Here is an 18,707-nt window from a genome sequence, read left to right as displayed (position 1 = left end):
ATGTTGATAAGTATGTTTATTTCAGATTAAGACATCTAGAATTTTAATTTAATTATCAATACTTTTTAAGTGAATGGTAGAGATTTAACCTTCATGTAATATGTTGAATATTCACTGTAACATTCACAAATCAAGGATTAATTTTTATCTCTAACTTAGTTATGATCATCTAATAAATTGATCTCAAATTAAATAACTAAAGAAAATTTCATATCAACACTTGCCATATTGAACATGATAAGCCATGATATTATAACAAAAGCTATTTACAAATTAAAAAAATTCATGGTAAAGTGGGTGAATCTTCTTGGTTACAAATATTCTTTTACTCATATTTTAATTATTTTTATAATTAATAATAATTATAGTTTAAAATAAAGCTATAATTTACTTAAATTTTATGGATTTTTATTTTTATTTATTAATGTATTTTTAATCTATGTATCCTTAGATGTATTATGAGGTATGTGTTTTGAGGCATATCAACATTTACTAGTCATTTGATTTATTTAGTTGAACTAATTATTTTTTCATCTAACAATTCATTTTATATACTACTACAACATCTCCCCACACTTAATGAGTTACAAAGCATATATATATATATATAATGTTAACTATTAACTTTACCAAGAGTATACATACCAAAAGTGTATCTATATCTATATATATAAGTGCATTTTCATGTTTAGAAAGTTACATTAATGTTTCAATATAAATTAAATGGCCTATAGACGTCAATTCATGATAAATATGCACTTCTTTCATCATATCTTTCTCTTATTAAAATTTAAAAAATCATTATAAATATACAATTAAATAAACATGTAACAAAATTCTTAACTATAAAAATTTATCCTCCAATGAAAATTATTAATATATAAATAAACATTATTACAAATACTTAGGAAATCAATCGTCACTCATTTTTTATAACACAAGCTCATATCACTAATTTTATTAATTAACCAATTTAATTTAAAAAAATAAAATAAAACATAAATACGTCGAAAATAGATCCAATTTATTTATTTATAAATAAATAAAAATATCTTAAAAAATTGAGCCAAATTTAAATCCTATCATTAATCTTAATAACATTTATAATTAAAATTTTTGAAAATTATTTTCCAAATCAAACACCCCTATTAAAATAAAAAGAACACATCTATCACCATTAAAGAAAAAATGCCCTGCTTTCTATGGGAACGGAGAAGAGACAGCCAGCTGTTCAGATTTCAGACAATTAAGCATGTCAACGACTACGTTCATCGGCGGCCTGAGATTGGGAACAGATCGACTACAAAGTGTGGCAATCTCCATTATCTTCACTATTTCATCCTTGACGTTTTTATGACCACTGCTACTTCTCAAATCCTCGTCAATTATTTCATCAATCCTCCCTTCCTGTGCCATCTTCGCAGCCCGTGCAGTGATATGCATAAATTCTTCATCGTCCTCTTCTACCGCTGGAGGCTTTCCGCTTACCATCTCAAATAACACCACTCGGAAGCTATACACGTCTTGCTTTGTTGATGCTTTCACTCCATACCCACATTCTGCACAAAACATTAATCTTCGGAGTTTATGACTATTCGCATGAAATGGAATATGATTTAGTAGCATAATAATAACAACAATGCGTAGATGCATCTAACAATAATAGTAGGATACCATGAACTACATATCAAATGTTTGTAATGTTAACCAATGTTTACAAATATTAATAAAATATAATATACCAATATTATAATTATTTAATATAATATACCAGTATTATAATTATTTCATGACTTATGGTAAAAAGACATATAATGTTACTAATGCAACAAAATAAATATGAATCAATATGATTGATATTGTTAGAGATATAAAAATATGAACCCGAAAAAAAAAGAGGTGAAATCATTTCTTTGTGTTCACTTGATGTCTATTATTTACATTTCAAAGTTTCATAGAGTTGTACATTCATCACTGTGAATCTTGGTATTAAGTTTCCACTGTCATTTTACTATTTACACCGAATCCATAACTAATTCTTTTGACATTTTGTGAAGCCAAGACTGTCCAAGAAAAGACAATTGAAATTATGGTAGGTATAGGATTTGAATACATTATGGAAATTAAATGTGATGCCAATTATTATATCGATATAGTTTGAAAATCAGTATAATACAAGGATTCAAGTGTTAATAATTGAGCATAGGCTAGACATAACCAAAATTGGTGGAAAAGGCTTCATGTCATATTCAACTCATTGTATTGATTTGAGGATATGAATTTATAGTATGGATTATTCTAGATCTCATTAAATACTCATTAGTGGATCATGACAAAAACTCATAAAAGATAAGGTTTACAAATCATATCTCTTGGCCTTTATGATTGTTTGGGGACTTGTACTATAACATTCGCACCCCCCGCCCCCCTCAATCACAAGTATGAATAATTTTACCAATCAATTTTGTCATATTCAATATAAAATTGCCGACCTAAGCTTTGATAAAGATATCACAAAAAATACATCAATATCTGAATATAATAAAGTAAGCAACTGATATGTCTAAACATTCCCAATGAATAACTGAAATGGTTGTTGATTGTTTGTTGACGAGACCAATTGTTATGCTTGAATTCCCAAATGATGATTTAAGTTTGATAAACTGATTAGAATTTGAATGATGATGTTGATATTTGATTCCCCCTGTTAGGTGTAAGGAGAGAAGTTTCATTCTTGTAAGGATCCAAGTTGGAGATTTGGATTATTTATGTTTGGTGTTTTGTTAGTTGATGACTAACCATCTTCACTTTAGTTAGCGGTTTTCCTAATTGACCAATAACCATCTTCACTTAATTTGGTGGTTCTTTTTTTCTTGACCTCTAACCATCTTCCATTGGAATTGGGGTTAATATTAACCATTTTGACTTGAACTATGTGATGATTTTTGGATTACCAGAAACCATTTCACCTTAATAATTTACTTCCTCCCCTAAGAGAGTTTATTTTTATTGTTTTTCTTTGGACCGTCTTAAGGTGTGGAGAGTATAATTTTTTACTCCACAAAACATATATAGCTATATCTAGGTTATGCCTAGAATCATCTAGAACAATTGCTTAATAGCTTCTTCATTTTTCATTTTCTTATTTTTTTATATCCTTACCTCTCAGTTGACTAGGTGCTAAGTATTATGCAACTTTTTTACCTATAGATTCCATCTTTAAGAATTTATCCATCCATAATAAATTGTCTTCCTAATCTACTTCTGCATTCAACATTTTAATGATAGGTTATTTTTCTTCGTATAATCAAGACAAGTATCTAAATCAAAACATTGACTCTCCATGTGACCAATGCTTTGAGAATGTGGTCATTTATTTTGAAGATTTTGGACATATTTAAGAAAATGTATGCTTATAAGTTGAACTAGTTTGGAGTAATACGAAATATGCATGTCATGTCAAAGGAGGTTTTAAACTAGGATCTTTTCTTTTTTCTCTTTCTTCTTTTTCCCAACCCACTAACTACTCATGGAGGTTTTCAATCAATGAGCTAATTCGAGGCACCTCCAAGGAGGTTTTCACCTGATATTTTTTTTTTTCTTCTTCTACCCTACCCTACTTGAAAACCAAAATCACTTTCAAGTATAAGAATACTTCCAATGGAGCCATGTGCACATCAAGATGACAGAGAAAATGATGTGGAGGCTTGAAATGTATGCTTTGACATATACCTAGATTTCAGAGACCAAATGATTTGAATTTGAAAGGATCAAGCATAGTTGAGGAAGAGAGTGCTGCTGCAACTTAGTGACTGTTTGGAACCATATTTCAATATAGTTGTGATGTCCTTGGTCCTTTGTCTGATCTATATCATTCTTCATGTCTTCTTCTACCATGACCTTCAAATCTTCCTCTTTTTGTGGTTATTGTTCTCTTGAATACGTGGAGGATTTGATGGTAACCATGAGGGAGTTCTCTCGACCTCTGATTTTGATGTCTGCTCTTCATCAATCACAACCCATGGTTCTGTGATCGTCTTATTTGAATCTTCTTCTTTTGGATGTGGTCCTTCAATGATATCAAGATGATCTCTTTTTTGTGATACTCTTCCTGAGCTATGGTGAATACCATTGATCTCAAGAGGAAATGTTTGGAAGTGTTGTACCTCAGCATTATAAGTGAACTGAGCTACTTCAATGTGTGGGTTTGGGAATGTTGGTACAAGTAGTTGAGTGGGAGTGGATATTTGAGATGGATGTGGTTGGGGTTGTGGTTGTGGTGGAGGTGAATGGTAAGGATAACATGGAGTTTGGTATGGAGGATAGTGAAGAAAATGTTGAGGATATTGTGGATGACTCCCACAAGTTCCTTGCCAACCTATTGCCAAGATTGGTTTTGGGGTTGAGATGGCCAATGTTGCCAAGGACAGGGTGTGTTACAATTACTTTGAGGTGGATATGCATAACCTTGAAATTGTGAATTGGGCTCTTGCATCATATCAGGCTGAATAGGCTGTCATGGTCCCCTTGGAGCTACATAACATTGCTGCATTGGCAATTGACTTGCTCTATTGTCCTCTTGGTGAACTTCCTTCAACCTTGGTAATGAGGAGCAACATTTAACATCATGTGATTCTGCATGGACAACACAAACATCTTATTTTTTCTAATTTTGTATTCTTAACATTTCTACTTTTTTGGATAGATTCCTAAGAATTTTTGTTTTAAATTCATCAAACAAATTTCCAAGTTTAGCTTCACTTACCAATCTTGATGTTGATTTACCTACTATTTCTTTTCCTCTTGATATATGTTGGCATGTTTCAAAAATTTCGTCAAATGATAATTGATATACATCACCTCTACTTTTGAGATCAAGAGATCAATCCACTCATCCTTAATTTTTCTAATTAAGAGGGTTTTTACTCTGTCAGATCCTAAATGATGTGGTTTTTCCCTTTTAAGATTATACATGAACCTCTCTATTATATCCTCTAGACTCTCATCTTCTCTTTGATTCATTCTAAAGATTTCTTCTTTAAGATCATGATCTTTATATTTTTCTAGGAATATCCTTTGCATATCATTCCATGATCTTATTGAACTAGTCCCTAAACTCATGAACCATTTAAGAGCTCTCTCCTTCAATGTTGCCGGAAACAATCTCAATTTTTTGAGTTTTTAATAAGTAACCATAAGATCTACAAACAATCTCAAATTCAAAGAGAAAGGTTTCCGGATCCTCTGACCTTAGACCATGAAATTTTGGAAGAAAATATGGAGAAATGTCCTTCATGTGCATACTTCCATCTGTATCTTAAATGGGAAATCTAATAGGATCTTCCTCATTATCATCATCACCATCAATTTCTTCTACATTCTTTGTCATCTTCTCCTTCTACTTGCAAAAGTGAATGGTGATATGGATCTTACTACACCATGTGATCAAATGGGAGGGTGGGTTGGTGTTTGAGAATTTTGTTTTTGTTTTTATGATTGAATGAAAACACTAATTCAATGCACATTTTTATTTTTGAAATGAAATATGCCTAATGCAATTATTTTTTGTTTTTGAAAATATTAAATAGAAATGAATCAAATAGGCAAGAAAATAATGTATACTTTGACACCTCCCCAAAAACGACACCAAAAATTGATGAGCCTCGATATTGCAACAAGAATGTTGCAACTCCCAAGGCTACTAACTTTAATTATCAACTCAGAGTTCATACAAACTTAAGAGGTGTCAGCACTATATGTGCGGCATGCAATGTGTCCTTCATTTGCTGTCATGATGTAATGGAGTGCATGTAATGAAGTCAAATCCTAACCTAATTCCAAAAAATGAAATGTTTGAAATGGAACCTTAACCTATTGGAGGAAATAGATTACAAGGAAAGAGACAGAAATTCAATCCTAAATCACACCATTTCCTAATTGACTTCCAAGAAACTATTGTTCGCAATAATGCTAAATTATCATGAACCAAATGCTGCTATCTAAGAATGGAAGTAAGAAGCATCAAACATCACTAATGTGCAAGTAAAGGGACTAAAATAAATATGTTTTTGTCTTTTTGTCTTTTCATGCAAAATCAAGTATGCAAACTAATTTTCCTTGGTGATGTGGCATGTGAATTAAGGATGTTGGAGGTTGGATGGAAGGGTTAGAAGATGGTTGGATGGTGTGGGAGACCCTTGGGAGGTTTTTGGTGACTTCCTAGAGGTTTTCCATCAATGCGGTCTCAAAACAGGCCATTTCTGGAAAACCTACAGGATGTACTAGAAACCTACACGATTATCCTGTAGGAATTACGGTGAACCTACATGATACAACCGAGAGCAAAATGTGAGGTGTTGGAAGTGACGGGAGGTCTAGGAAAGGTGTGTGATGGGTGGAATGGAGTGGTAAAATTCCTAGGATCACTCAGAACTCAAAACCAAAGTCGGGAGATGGATGGATTCACTCAAAAAACTTGGAGAAGTTTCCTTGTGAAATGATGAAATTGGTGAGGGTTTAATGACCAAGAAAATCAAATCCAAATTGGATGGGAATTTTTTTTTAATAACTAAGATGTATTAGGTCCCTATTCCAAGTGGAATAACTCAAAAATACCTATGTTAACCCATACAAAAAATAAAAAAAAAACATTATTAGTTGAAAATCTAGAAATTTGAGAACTAGTGAGCTAGTAAATCTAAGAAATGCCTAACAAAATCAGGTGAAAATTAAATGGGGTAGTTTTTTTTATGAACTAGAGTGTTTTTGTGTTCTAATGCAAGTGGAATCAATTCGATTGAAGCTCGCTAGGATTCTCTAAAAAATAGAAGAAATTTACAGTTCTTTGCTAAAAAGGAGGTCCAACAATCTATATTTGGGAATAAGAAGACTAATCCAAGAAACTCAATGATTATTATGAACTTCCAAATCTTTTCCAATGATTAAATAATGCTTTTGATCCTACAAAATAACTTACATCAACCCTTTAACTCAATCCTACAACAAGAAATCATTAATACTAAATGCAGAAATAGAAAGAAATAAAAACTAGAGATGCATGTGAATAAGCAATGAAAAGAAGGAAAGAAAACGATACAAAAGGGCTCTGAGGTTCTTGGGATGGCCAAGCGCAAGCAAACTCAGAGACCTATGGAGGAGAACAAGATTTAGAAGTTGAACATGACACCAATCTTCATTATTTTCATCAATAGAATTACATCACTGCAAGAAAATACAATGGAGCTGCAAAAATACAAGCTCTCTCCACAAAAACACTAATGAAAAATCTTCCCTAGAGGAAAATTTGACTTGGTACTTATAAAAAATGATTAGGAATTATTCCCCATGAATGGAGGAAACTTTCCCCACCAAAATCCCTTGATTAGTGGATGTAGTCCCCAATACTAGGAATTTGCATTAAAAGGAAGGGAACAAATTGCTATATTTTCTCAATCATTCCCTAGAGGCAAATTCAACTTGGTGCTTATAAAAAGTGATTAAGAATCATTCCCCATGGATGGAGGAATATTTCCCCATTGAAATCCCTTGATTAGTGGATCTCCTCCCTTTATTGGTGGATCTGCTCTCTTGATTAGTGGAACACATTCCTCGATTTTCTCAATCATTGGAGTTCCACAATTTGTGCCATAATTCCATAATATCTTGTTGACTTATTATTTATTAGTGTTCCTTCAGTAGTAGGGAACAAGTCCCTAAATTATCTCCTCCTCCAACTCTTCCTAATTTGCCCAATGTTCTCATAATATTGCACAAAAAATAAATAATATTAGGCACAAATATTCAATTATTCATAAACCTTCCTAATGAATATATTAAAGTTAAAAATAAATTATCTATTGAAAAAATAGAGGTTTAATGTGTTGAAGGATGGTCATAGGCCTTAATTTCTGTTTTAAAGTAGAGGCACGGGCCTTAACTTAAGTCTAATTTAGAGGCTCATCAAGAGGCATTTTATAAGTGCTTTGATTCTTTATCTATTATTCTAAGACTCACTTGCTTCTATTTACTTGTTTGATTTTTATGCTTATGTGTCCCGCTAGTTTGATTTTAAGTTGCTTTATAGTGTCAATTACTACCAATCACACACCCTTGATGTGTGATTACAATTTATTTATTTTTGATGAATAATTATACCTCCTTACTCAATTTTAGGCTGATATTTTTACAATTTACTTTTGTCTTGAATGACTTTCTCACAATTTTTCTTTTGTTCAATGACTTAAGCTTATGCTTCAATTTTAGATGGAGAAAATGATTTTGGCCTTGATGTCATAAGATCTCTTCCAAGAAATATCTAATCCTTCCTCTTGCAATGATAAGCCTTCACTCTTCAATTTAAGCCAACCCCTACTCATTTAGTCTGCATTGTATTTATAGGAGAGGGGAGTAAGTTGGAGATCAATATTCTAAGCAATGAGATCTACAATTAGAGGGGGATTGGTTCCATGATAAGGGGGATGAGCTCCATCGTTCTTGGGATGAGGTCCGAAGAGGTAGGAGCTCAAGGTTTATTTGGTTGAGGGAAGATTCCACAACAAGTTTCTAGAATTTACTTTTTTATTTTTACCCATGTTGGAAGGGTATCACACTCTATAATGGAGAACAGTGCAACACACTAGACAAGTGTCCATAAATGAACTTGTGGTGTCACACTTTCATGTGTCTAGGAAATATGTGACTCTACATAAAATTAGGTTTTTTAAGAAATGTAATCCAATATTTCTTGGATATTCATAATGGTTTTTCTTCTGACTTTGTAGGGGATTACTAAGAAGGGTTCTTCAGATAGCGAGGGATCCATATTTGGGGTCATTTGCCAATGGTGAAAAAATGATGTGTAACAAAGAGAAAGCCTTTTTCTGTCTCAATGAAGAGGGTAAATGAAGGAAGGTACATGAGATCTTGAGACCTATCCCATAAAGGGAAATATCAACCATGGACTTTAGGAAATTTCCATTAAGGGATGCTAGAATTATGATATCCATATGAAATAAGAGAGAAAGGATAAGATGCCAGTTTTGAAGGGTATGTTGTATTAGAGAATGAAAAGGCTTTTGGTGATACATTAGGGATACCACTTAAAAGGGGTATGGATTTTTGAATTGAATTAATGGGAGGAGCCACCCTAGTCTCCAAAACAACTTACATAGTGAGCATACATGAACTTAAGATGTTATCAATGAATCTTGAATAAATATTAAAAGGGGATATACATGCTAAAGTGTGATGTCTTTGGGTGTCCTAGTACTATTTGAAAGATAAAGATGGAACATTATGGTTATGCATTTAATTAAGACAACTAAACAAGATAACAAGTAAGAACAAATATATAGTATCTCCACTATTTGGAATTGCTTCCACAGTAGCCATTTTTTCATGGACGTGGAACTAATTTTGAACACTAAAGATACTCAACATTCCCACCACAAAAATCTTCCAGCAATCAAGAACGAATATCCTTTGCCCTGGATGGATGATTTATTTGATCAACTAATAGGGAAAATGTATCCTCCATGATTGACCTGATATTAGGGTGCCATCAAGCTAGGATGTGGAAGAATATATTGTCAAAACAACTTTTAGAAGTTCTAGGTATGACAACTATGAGCTTTGGGTGCTACCTTTTAGCTTATCTAAGGCATTAGATGTATTCATGTGTTTGATGAACAATATTTTACAGAATTTTTGGACAAGGTTTATATAGTGTTCTTACATGACATCCTGATTCACTATTGATAAAAAAAAGATGAACAATTGTAAAACCCAGGGATGGTATTGCAAGTATCGAGAGAGCATTAGTTTTACACCAAACTAATTACTTTTTCTATTGGGATTAAATTGATTCCCTGGAGCATATCATATTAGGGAAAGGAATAGTTGTGGATCCACTAAAATTACAGCTATCAACGAATGGCCAACACCCAAAACTATGACTGGAGTTAGGTATTTAACGGAATTAGCGGGGATTTTAAAAAATAGCATGCTAAAACACCTACGTATAGAAAGGAAAGTTAAATTTGAATGAACTCTTGAATGTGAAAGGTTATTCCAATTAGTGAAATTTCTTCTAACTAATGCAACAATTCTACAAAAAGAACTCAACCCTTCAAAATTTAACTATATACATAAACACATAAGAAGCGATTATAGAAAAGTTCAAACGAAATAGACATATAGTATGTTTTTAATCCAAAACATAGATTTAATAACAAAACCATATTTTCTAAACTTACGAGCATTACTAAAGGGAAATATTTATTAAACAAATTAATGTGAGGATATTAAAAAGGACATATTTTCAAAATTTTCTAAATACTCACTTTATTAAATATAATATTAAGATGTTATTTAATATTTTTAATTTATAGAAATATATATTTTACAATGTTATTATCATTATTTAATATTTTTTAAATTTATAGAAATATATTTTTTCTCAAAAAATAATTTACAATAATATTTTGATGATAAATTTATTTTTTACTAAATTTTTATTAAATTCATAATTTTCAAAATATTACCTTTATATAAATTACTTAATTTTTTATAATATACTCGGAAAAATTATAAAACAAGGTACAAAATTTGGATAAAATTCTTGATTCATATCTCTCATTATTATATCACCTTTTCTTTCGAATGGTTTATTGGTTGTATCAATAGAGGAGGAGATTAGAAGTATATGAGATTGATAAAGAATTAATTATAGTTTTTCTTTTATTCATTTATCTTGGCCAAGTAATATACATTATATTTATTAGTCAGTTTTTTATATGAATTTTGAATGTGAAATGTTTAAATAAGTATTGTTATGCTATGCTTATTAATGAAAGCAAGTAACTTTTATGTTTACCATTATTGCCTTATTTTTTATTTATATGGAGAATTATTTAATAGATAGTTGCAAATAGAAATAATAGTTTATTTTATTCCTTTAAATATTTATAGATCATTCTTATCTAGAACCAATTTCATTATGATCTAGTTTTTTTTTTATTTCTTGTAATATAGTTGTACATGTTGTGTTATAATATGGTTATGTTTAGATTTTGTATTAAATTTTAATTTTAATTTCTAAATGCAATCTATAAAATAGGTGTATTTCATATATCGCATTTAGGGTCTCAACCTTATGCTTGTAATCTATTCAAATTTACTTTTGTATTTTAAATCACATTAGGATTTTAGTTTATTATTTAATTATAGTTTCGTGTAGGATAAAAGAATAATAATAGTTTAGATTAGATTAGATTAGGAATCACTTTTTAGAATTCAATACTCTATTAGAAGAAAGGATCCTAAGCTAACAAAGCCTATAAACGTGTTACGGGTGACTACTCCAAACGACTTGGGCTATGAAAGAGCCTGGGTCTAGGTCACTCCTTCTTGTTGACATAGGTGTATAACACCCACACACTTTTTTGTAATTCTACATTACAAATATAAGATCATCATCAGAATCTCTTGATTATCATGTGATCTAAATTGAGAATACATATTCACAATCTGATAACAATTTCCACAATTGGGACAAAGTTCTAACAACATTTCCAATAAGTATGGGGGATTTACGCAGTGCATTATATTAGATATCATTTTTGGGATTCAACTGCGTTAAGTAAGTCATTCAAACGTATGGCCATTTCCATGAGAGGTAGTCGTAACTGACTAATTTCTCATGATTTTTGAATAGTTCACTTAGCACTCATTGCATCGGGTGATGCTCACAGGGGTGAAGAAGTGGGATTGAAACTAGTAAAATGTGGAGAACGAATCACATAGCATCAATCATCACTTCCGGGGCTTGCACCCGGTAACCAGGACTTCCCAGGAGGTCACCCATCCCAGAACTCCTCTGGCTCAAGCGCGCTTAACTGTGGAGTTTTTCCCCACAATCAAGCCCACTTAGCTTGCTACCCCATTTGCAAAACCTTAGCAAGTATTGTGCCTCATGAACCATTCAAGTAGAGATCCCTTGACTCTTTTTGAATTTAAGTATGGGGGATTTACGCAGTGCATTATATTAGATATCATTTTTTGGATTCAACTGCGTTAAGTAAGTCATTCAAACGTATGACCATTTCCATGAGAGGTAGTCGTAACTGACTAATTTCTCATGATTTTTGAATAGTTCACTTAGCACTCATTGCATCGGGTGATGCTCACAGGGGTGAAGAAGTGGGATTGAAACTAGTGAAATGTGGAGAACGAATCACATAGCATCAATCATCACTTCCGGGGCTTGCACCCGGTAACCAGGACTTCCCAGGAGGTCACCCATCCCAGAACTCCTCTGGCTCAAGCGCGCTTAACTGTGGAGTTTTTCCCCACAATCAAGCCCACTTAGCTTGCTACCCCATTTGCAAAACCTTAGCAAGTATTGTGCCTCATGAACCATTCAAGTAGAGATCCCTTGACTCTTTTTGAATTTAAGTATGGGGGATTTACGCAGTGCATTATATTAGATATCATTTTTGGGATTCAACTGCGTTAAGTAAGTCATTCAAACGTATGACCATTTCCATGAGAGGTAGTCGTAACTGACTAATTTCTCATGATTTTTGAATAGTTCACTTAGCACTCATTGCATCGGGTGATGCTCACAGGGGTGAAGAAGTGGGATTGAAACTAGTGAAATGTGGAGAACGAATCACATAGCATCAATCATCACTTCCGGGGCTTGCACCCAGTAACCAGGACTTCCCAGGAGGTCACCCATCCCAGAACTCCTCTGGCTCAAGCGCGCTTAACTGTGGAGTTTTTCCCCACAATCAAGCCCACTTAGCTTGCTACCCCATTTGCAAAACCTTAGCAAGTATTGTGCCTCATGAACCATTCAAGTAGAGATCCCTTGACTCTTTTTGAATTTAAGTATGGGGGATTTACGCAGTGCATCATATTAGATATCATTTTTGGGATTCAACTGCGTTAAGTAAGTCATTCAAACGTATGACCATTTCCATGAGAGGTAGTCGTAACTGACTAATTTCTCATGATTTTTGAATAGTTCACTTAGCACTCATTGCATCGGGTGATGCTCACAGGGGTGAAGAAGTGGGATTGAAACTAGTGAAATGTGGAGAACGAATCACATAGCATCAATCATCACTTCCGGGGCTTGCACCCGGTAACCAGGACTTCCCAGGAGGTCACCCATCCCAGAACTCCTCTGGCTCAAGCGCGCTTAACTGTGGAGTTTTTCCCCACAATCAAGCCCACTTAGCTTGCTACCCCATTTGCAAAACCTTAGCAAGTATTGTGCCTCATGAACCATTCAAGTAGAGATCCCTTGACTCTTTTTGAATTTAAGTATGGGGGATTTACGCAGTGCATTATATTAGATATCATTTTTGGGATTCAACTGCGTTAAGTAAGTCATTCAAACGTATGACTATTTCCATGAGAGGTAGTCGTAACTGACTAATTTCTCATGATTTTTGAATAGTTCACTTAGCACTCATTGCATCGGGTGATGCTCACAGGGGTGAAGAAGTGGGATTGAAACTAGTGAAATGTGGAGAACGAATCACATAGCATCAATCATCACTTCCGGGGCTTGCACCCGGTAACCAGGACTTCCCAGGGGGTCACCCATCCCAGAACTCCTCTGGCTCAAGCGCGCTTAACTGTGGAGTTTTTTGCCACAATCAAGCCCACTTAGCTTGCTACCCCATTTGCAAAACCTTAGCAAGTATTGTGCCTCATGAACCATTCAAGTAGAGATCCCTTGACTCTTTTTGAATTTAAGTATGGGGGATTTACGCAATGCATTATATTAGATATCATTTTTGGGATTCAACTGCGTTAAGTAAGTCATTCAAACGTATGACCATTTCCATGAGAGGTAGTCGTAACTGACTAATTTCTCAAGATTTTTGAATAGTTCACTTAGCACTCATTGCATCGGGTGATGCTCACAGGGGTGAAGAAGTGGGATTGAAACTAGTGAAATGTGGAGAACGAATCACATAGCATCAATCATCACTTCCGGGGCTTGCACCCGGTAACCAGGACTTCCCAGGGGGTCACCCATCCCAGAACTCCTCTGGCTCAAGCGCGCTTAACTGTGGAGTTTTTCCCCACAATCAAGCCCACTTAGCTTGCTACCCCATTTGCAAAACCTTAGCAAGTATTGTGCCTCATGAACCATTCAAGTAGAGATCCCTTGACTCTTTTTGAATTTAAGTATGGGGGATTTACGCAGTGCATTATATTAGATATCATTTTTGGGATTCAACTGCGTTAAGTAAGTCATTCAAACGTATGACCATTTCCATGAGAGGTAGTCGTAACTGACTAATTTCTAATTTCCACAGTTAAGCGCGCTTGAGCCAGAGGAGTTCTAGGATGGGTGACCTCCTGGGAAGTCCTGGTTACCGGGTGCAAGCCCCGGAAGTGATGATTGATGCTATGTGATTCGTTCTCCACATTTCACTAGTTTCAATCCCACTTCTTCACCCCTGTGAGCATCACCCGATGCAATGAGTGCTAAGTGAACTATTCAAAAATCATGAGAAATTAGTCAGTTACGACTACCTCTCATGGAAATGGTCATACGTTTGAATGACTTACTTAACGCAGTTGAATCCCAAAAATGATATCTAATATAATGCACTGCGTAAATCCCCCATACTTAAATTCAAAAAGAGTCAAGGGATCTCTACTTGAATGGTTCATGAGGCACAATACTTGCTAAGGTTTTGCAAATGGGGTAGCAAGCTAAGTGGGCTTGATTGTGGGGAAAAACTCCACAGTTAAGCGCGCTTGAGCCAGAGGAGTTCTGGGATGGGTGACCTCCTGGGAAGTCCTGGTTACCGGGTGCAAGCCCCGGAAGTGATGATTGATGCTATGTGATTCGTTCTCCACATTTCACTAGTTTCAATCCCACTTCTTCACCCCTGTGAGCATCACCCGATGCAATGAGTGCTAAGTGAACTATTCAAAAATCATGAGAAATTAGTCAGTTACGACTACCTCTCATGGAAATGGTCATACGTTTGAATGACTTACTTAACGCAGTTGAATCCCAAAAATGATATCTAATATAATGCACTGCGTAAATCCCCCATACTTAAATTCAAAAAGAGTCAAGGGATCTCTACTTGAATGGTTCATGAGGCACAATACTTGCTAAGGTTTTGCAAATGGGGTAGCAAGCTAAGTGGGCTTGATTGTGGGGAAAAACTCCACAGTTAAGCGCGCTTGAGCCAAAGGAGTTCTGGGATGGGTGACCTCCTGGGAAGTCCTGGTTACTGGGTGCAAGCCCCGGAAGTGATGATTGATGCTATGTGATTCGTTCTCCACATTTCACTAGTTTCAATCCCACTTCTTCACCCCTGTGAGCATCACCCGATGCAATGAGTGCTAAGTGAACTATTCAAAAATCATGAGAAATTAGTCAGTTACGACTACCTCTCATGGAAATGGTCATACGTTTGAATGACTTACTTAACGCAGTTGAATCCCAAAAATGATATCTAACATTTCCAATATACAATAATTCATCTACTGAAAATCCTAATTGCTTCAACTGTTTTTCCATGAATATCTCCTTTGGCCCTTGAACTGAATTTGACCACATAATTTTCCAAATTGGTTTGCATGACTAATTAAAGGAGATTATCACGTCCAAAATAAGTCGTGCATGTATCAACAATGTCCAACGAGTCCTTGTGCCGTCCATGGCGAGGCAATAGTAAAAAATGTAATCCTATAACAACTTCTAAACAGACCACACACCTTCAAATAGCCCATTTGTCAGGTTTATGATAAAAATAGGCTAAAGCAGTAGTTCTCATGCTAGATTACAACTAGTATCAGATTATAAGGATGAAATATAAAAAGATACATACTTAGGTTGATAGTGGCTATTCTAGTGATAAAGTATGCTCTTGAGAGTCAAAAAGGGGTAATAGAAGTTAGGAAAACAAATGCAAGAGAATGTTCATTCCATGTCCCAACAAGGCCTTGATCCATGAACTCATGAAAGTAGTGGATCTTAATGTGAAGTACTTAAAGGTATTCAATGAATCTGAGATAGTGGTTAAATAGGTACATAATTTAATTTATTATATTTCAAGTCAATTGAAAAAATATCTGTTATAACCCTATTTTGGTACTCCATTATGGTGGGAGAAACCTAATATCCACTTACCTTAGTTGTTGTCTAGAATGCATCCCCTTTCACCTTTTCTATTACTTTCGTGAGATTTATCCCATGTTAAAAGGGTGAAATTACATAATTGAGTAATTTCTCATAATTATTTTTCCAAAATATTATAATTATGAGATATTAATAATTTCATAATTTACAACAATTTAGAAAGAGCTCATGATTGAGAAAAATGTTTCTAGAGTTGTACCTTCCTAAGAATATCAACTTGATCGACTTGTGTATGAGTTGGTTAAGGGTATATTATTGTATATTATTCCTTGACACTTTGTCGCCCTAAGCATCTACATTCATCCCCTTAGTATTTCCTCTACACCTACATAAATTTGTTTATTCTCTAGGGCCATGCTAGTCATAATTAGAGAGTCAAAACTCCATAGATTTTTCCTCCTTTATACCAGAAATGGGTGTTTCTCTTTTCATTGGTCATTTTCTCTAGAAAGAGGGGTAGACTTAGCCAAAATCTATAGAGTAGGTCTTATGCATGAAGGTATACTTGTTGTATTATTTCATTTTATGATCGATGGAAGTGAATGTTCCCTTCCTATAAATTTGAATTTATGATGAGTTGTTCATGTTCATGTTCATTTGTTTAAGCTAATGGTCCTCTAGGGAATGTCATTTGTGCTCCTTGTTTGGTGGTGCCTATGTCAAGGTTCTAGATCTATTGTGGAGGATGTGATCTCTTAGATGGAGCAAGGAATCTTTTCATTGAATGCATCATCTGTGACCAATCTATAAGCATTACAAGTTTCAGCTCAAAACCCATATAGGGAAAAGTATGCATGAATAATTGACTAGATCATATGGGTTGGGATTTATTTGCTTGATTAATTTTGGTCATATACTCTATGATTTGGTGGCCTTGTCATGACCATTAGACTATGGAGCAATAGCTCCTCGTTGGTGTGCCAAAATAACCACAACAATACCATCATAAGGTATGATCAATAATTTATTTACATTCAATATTTGTTCCATTCCTCATTTTCAAAATACTAATGCCAATTTATTAGCCAATGTTTCCTCTAGGTTAATTCCTTATAAGAAAACATTTCACTAACTCCTTTTTTGTGGAATTAATTTGCAGGTCTATAGTTCCAAATAATATTACACATTATTAAGTATTTGATGACAATTCCCATATTCTAAACTTTATCTTTATGGAAGCTACCTTCAAGAACTCAATAATTCATGAAGAAGTACAAAGTTGTGAAATTGAAAAATCATCTTTCGGCATAACAAACATATACATAAATTCAATCCCAAAGTTAATATATGTAATTGAAAAAAATTAGGACCTACAAGATAAATCTAGAAGACCAACTAACTCTTTGAGCAATATCCCAACTATGCAATATGAGGTCATAAATATGAGGATGTAAAGTATTCAAGAAAAATTAATTTAGGAATTGGTTGTACTCCTATCGAGAGGTCAAAATTCATTCAACTATTTAAAGAATTCAATGGTTTTTTTTCTTGGACTTACAGTGACATGAAGAAATTTGATACAAAGATCATCCAACATGTCATAGCTATGAAGGAATATGCTAATATAATTCAATAAAAATTACATCCATCCCTAGAGCCAAAAGTAAAAAAGGAATTAAACAAACTTATGGCCATGATGACAACTTTCTCAGCAAAATGAACAACTTAATGAAGATGAAATTGTAGTGAGGAGAGAAATACTACCTGGTCCTTGGGATGTTGTGACCTACCACATCCTAAAATACATCTCATGTGAGCGCATATTAAGTATAATTTATGCTTATTGGTTTAGGTTTTTGTATTAGCTAGGATTTCAAGCCCACCTTCCTACTTCTAAGCTTCTAAGCGTTCCATTTCTTATTGTACAATCTCTAAAGGAGATGAGTACTAAGGTAAAGGTGGGTAAACACTATTAATTTTATCATCATGATGTAATGAAATTAATTGTCACATATGCACTAGAATACCCATATCGATATATGACGTAACATTGACTATGACTATCTTGTAGAGGTAGTGTGCCTTGATGCTAAAAGGTGGATGGATGACTACCACACGTCTAATGATGTGGCATAATATTGTGGTGACATGTGGAAAGAATACCATGGGTCAACCATGTGTTAGTTGTATGGATATTAATTTGGAATGAATGGGTACAAATATTTCTCAGGCCATATCTTTATGTTGAGAGTGTAGAATGATATAAAATTTGTATCAAAGGAAAATTCATGATGGGAAGAAGATAATGATAAATTTTAGAATTCAATCTAAAATAATTGCAAGATGAGAAAATTTTTGATACCCCTCTTTCATAAGGTCATCTTTGAGGTTGGGTGTCCTATAGAGTGATATGAGAGTCTGATTTGTAATGTTGGGTCTACTTAGGCTTGAATGTAGAATATCTCTGATAGCCCACATGAGTAGATGATGATCGATGCTTAAAATACATACACACGTACATACATGCATACATATATACATTCATGTATATATATATATATATAACTATGTCGATCGATTTATA

At 34.0% G+C, this 18,707-nt stretch overlaps 1 protein-coding gene across 1 annotated transcript; it reads right to left on the bottom strand.

The window, feature by feature from the left end:
• Positions 1-1,200: 1,200 nt before the first annotated feature.
• LOC149247788 (receptor-like serine/threonine-protein kinase At1g78530) lies at positions 1,201-1,572 on the bottom strand. Its single transcript, XM_089445628.1, has one exon. It carries the CDS (start codon positions 1,570-1,572, stop codon positions 1,201-1,203), a length of 372 nt encoding a protein of 123 aa, XP_089301754.1.
• Between the last annotated feature and the right edge of the window lie 17,135 nt (positions 1,573-18,707).

This window comes from Pinus tabuliformis, chromosome 7 (assembly GCF_031772625.1).
Source record: "Pinus tabuliformis cultivar Carrire ecotype Pingquan chromosome 7, CPIR1, whole genome shotgun sequence".
Classification (NCBI taxonomy): domain Eukaryota; kingdom Viridiplantae; phylum Streptophyta; class Pinopsida; order Pinales; family Pinaceae; genus Pinus; species Pinus tabuliformis.
This window is presented reverse-complemented; position numbering and strand designations above follow the sequence as displayed.

Excerpts from the sequence above, each read along its gene's own strand:
- LOC149247788 (XM_089445628.1), bottom strand. The coding sequence starts at position 1,572 with ATGTTTTGTGCAGAATGTGGGTATGGAGTGAAAGCATCAACAAAGCAA.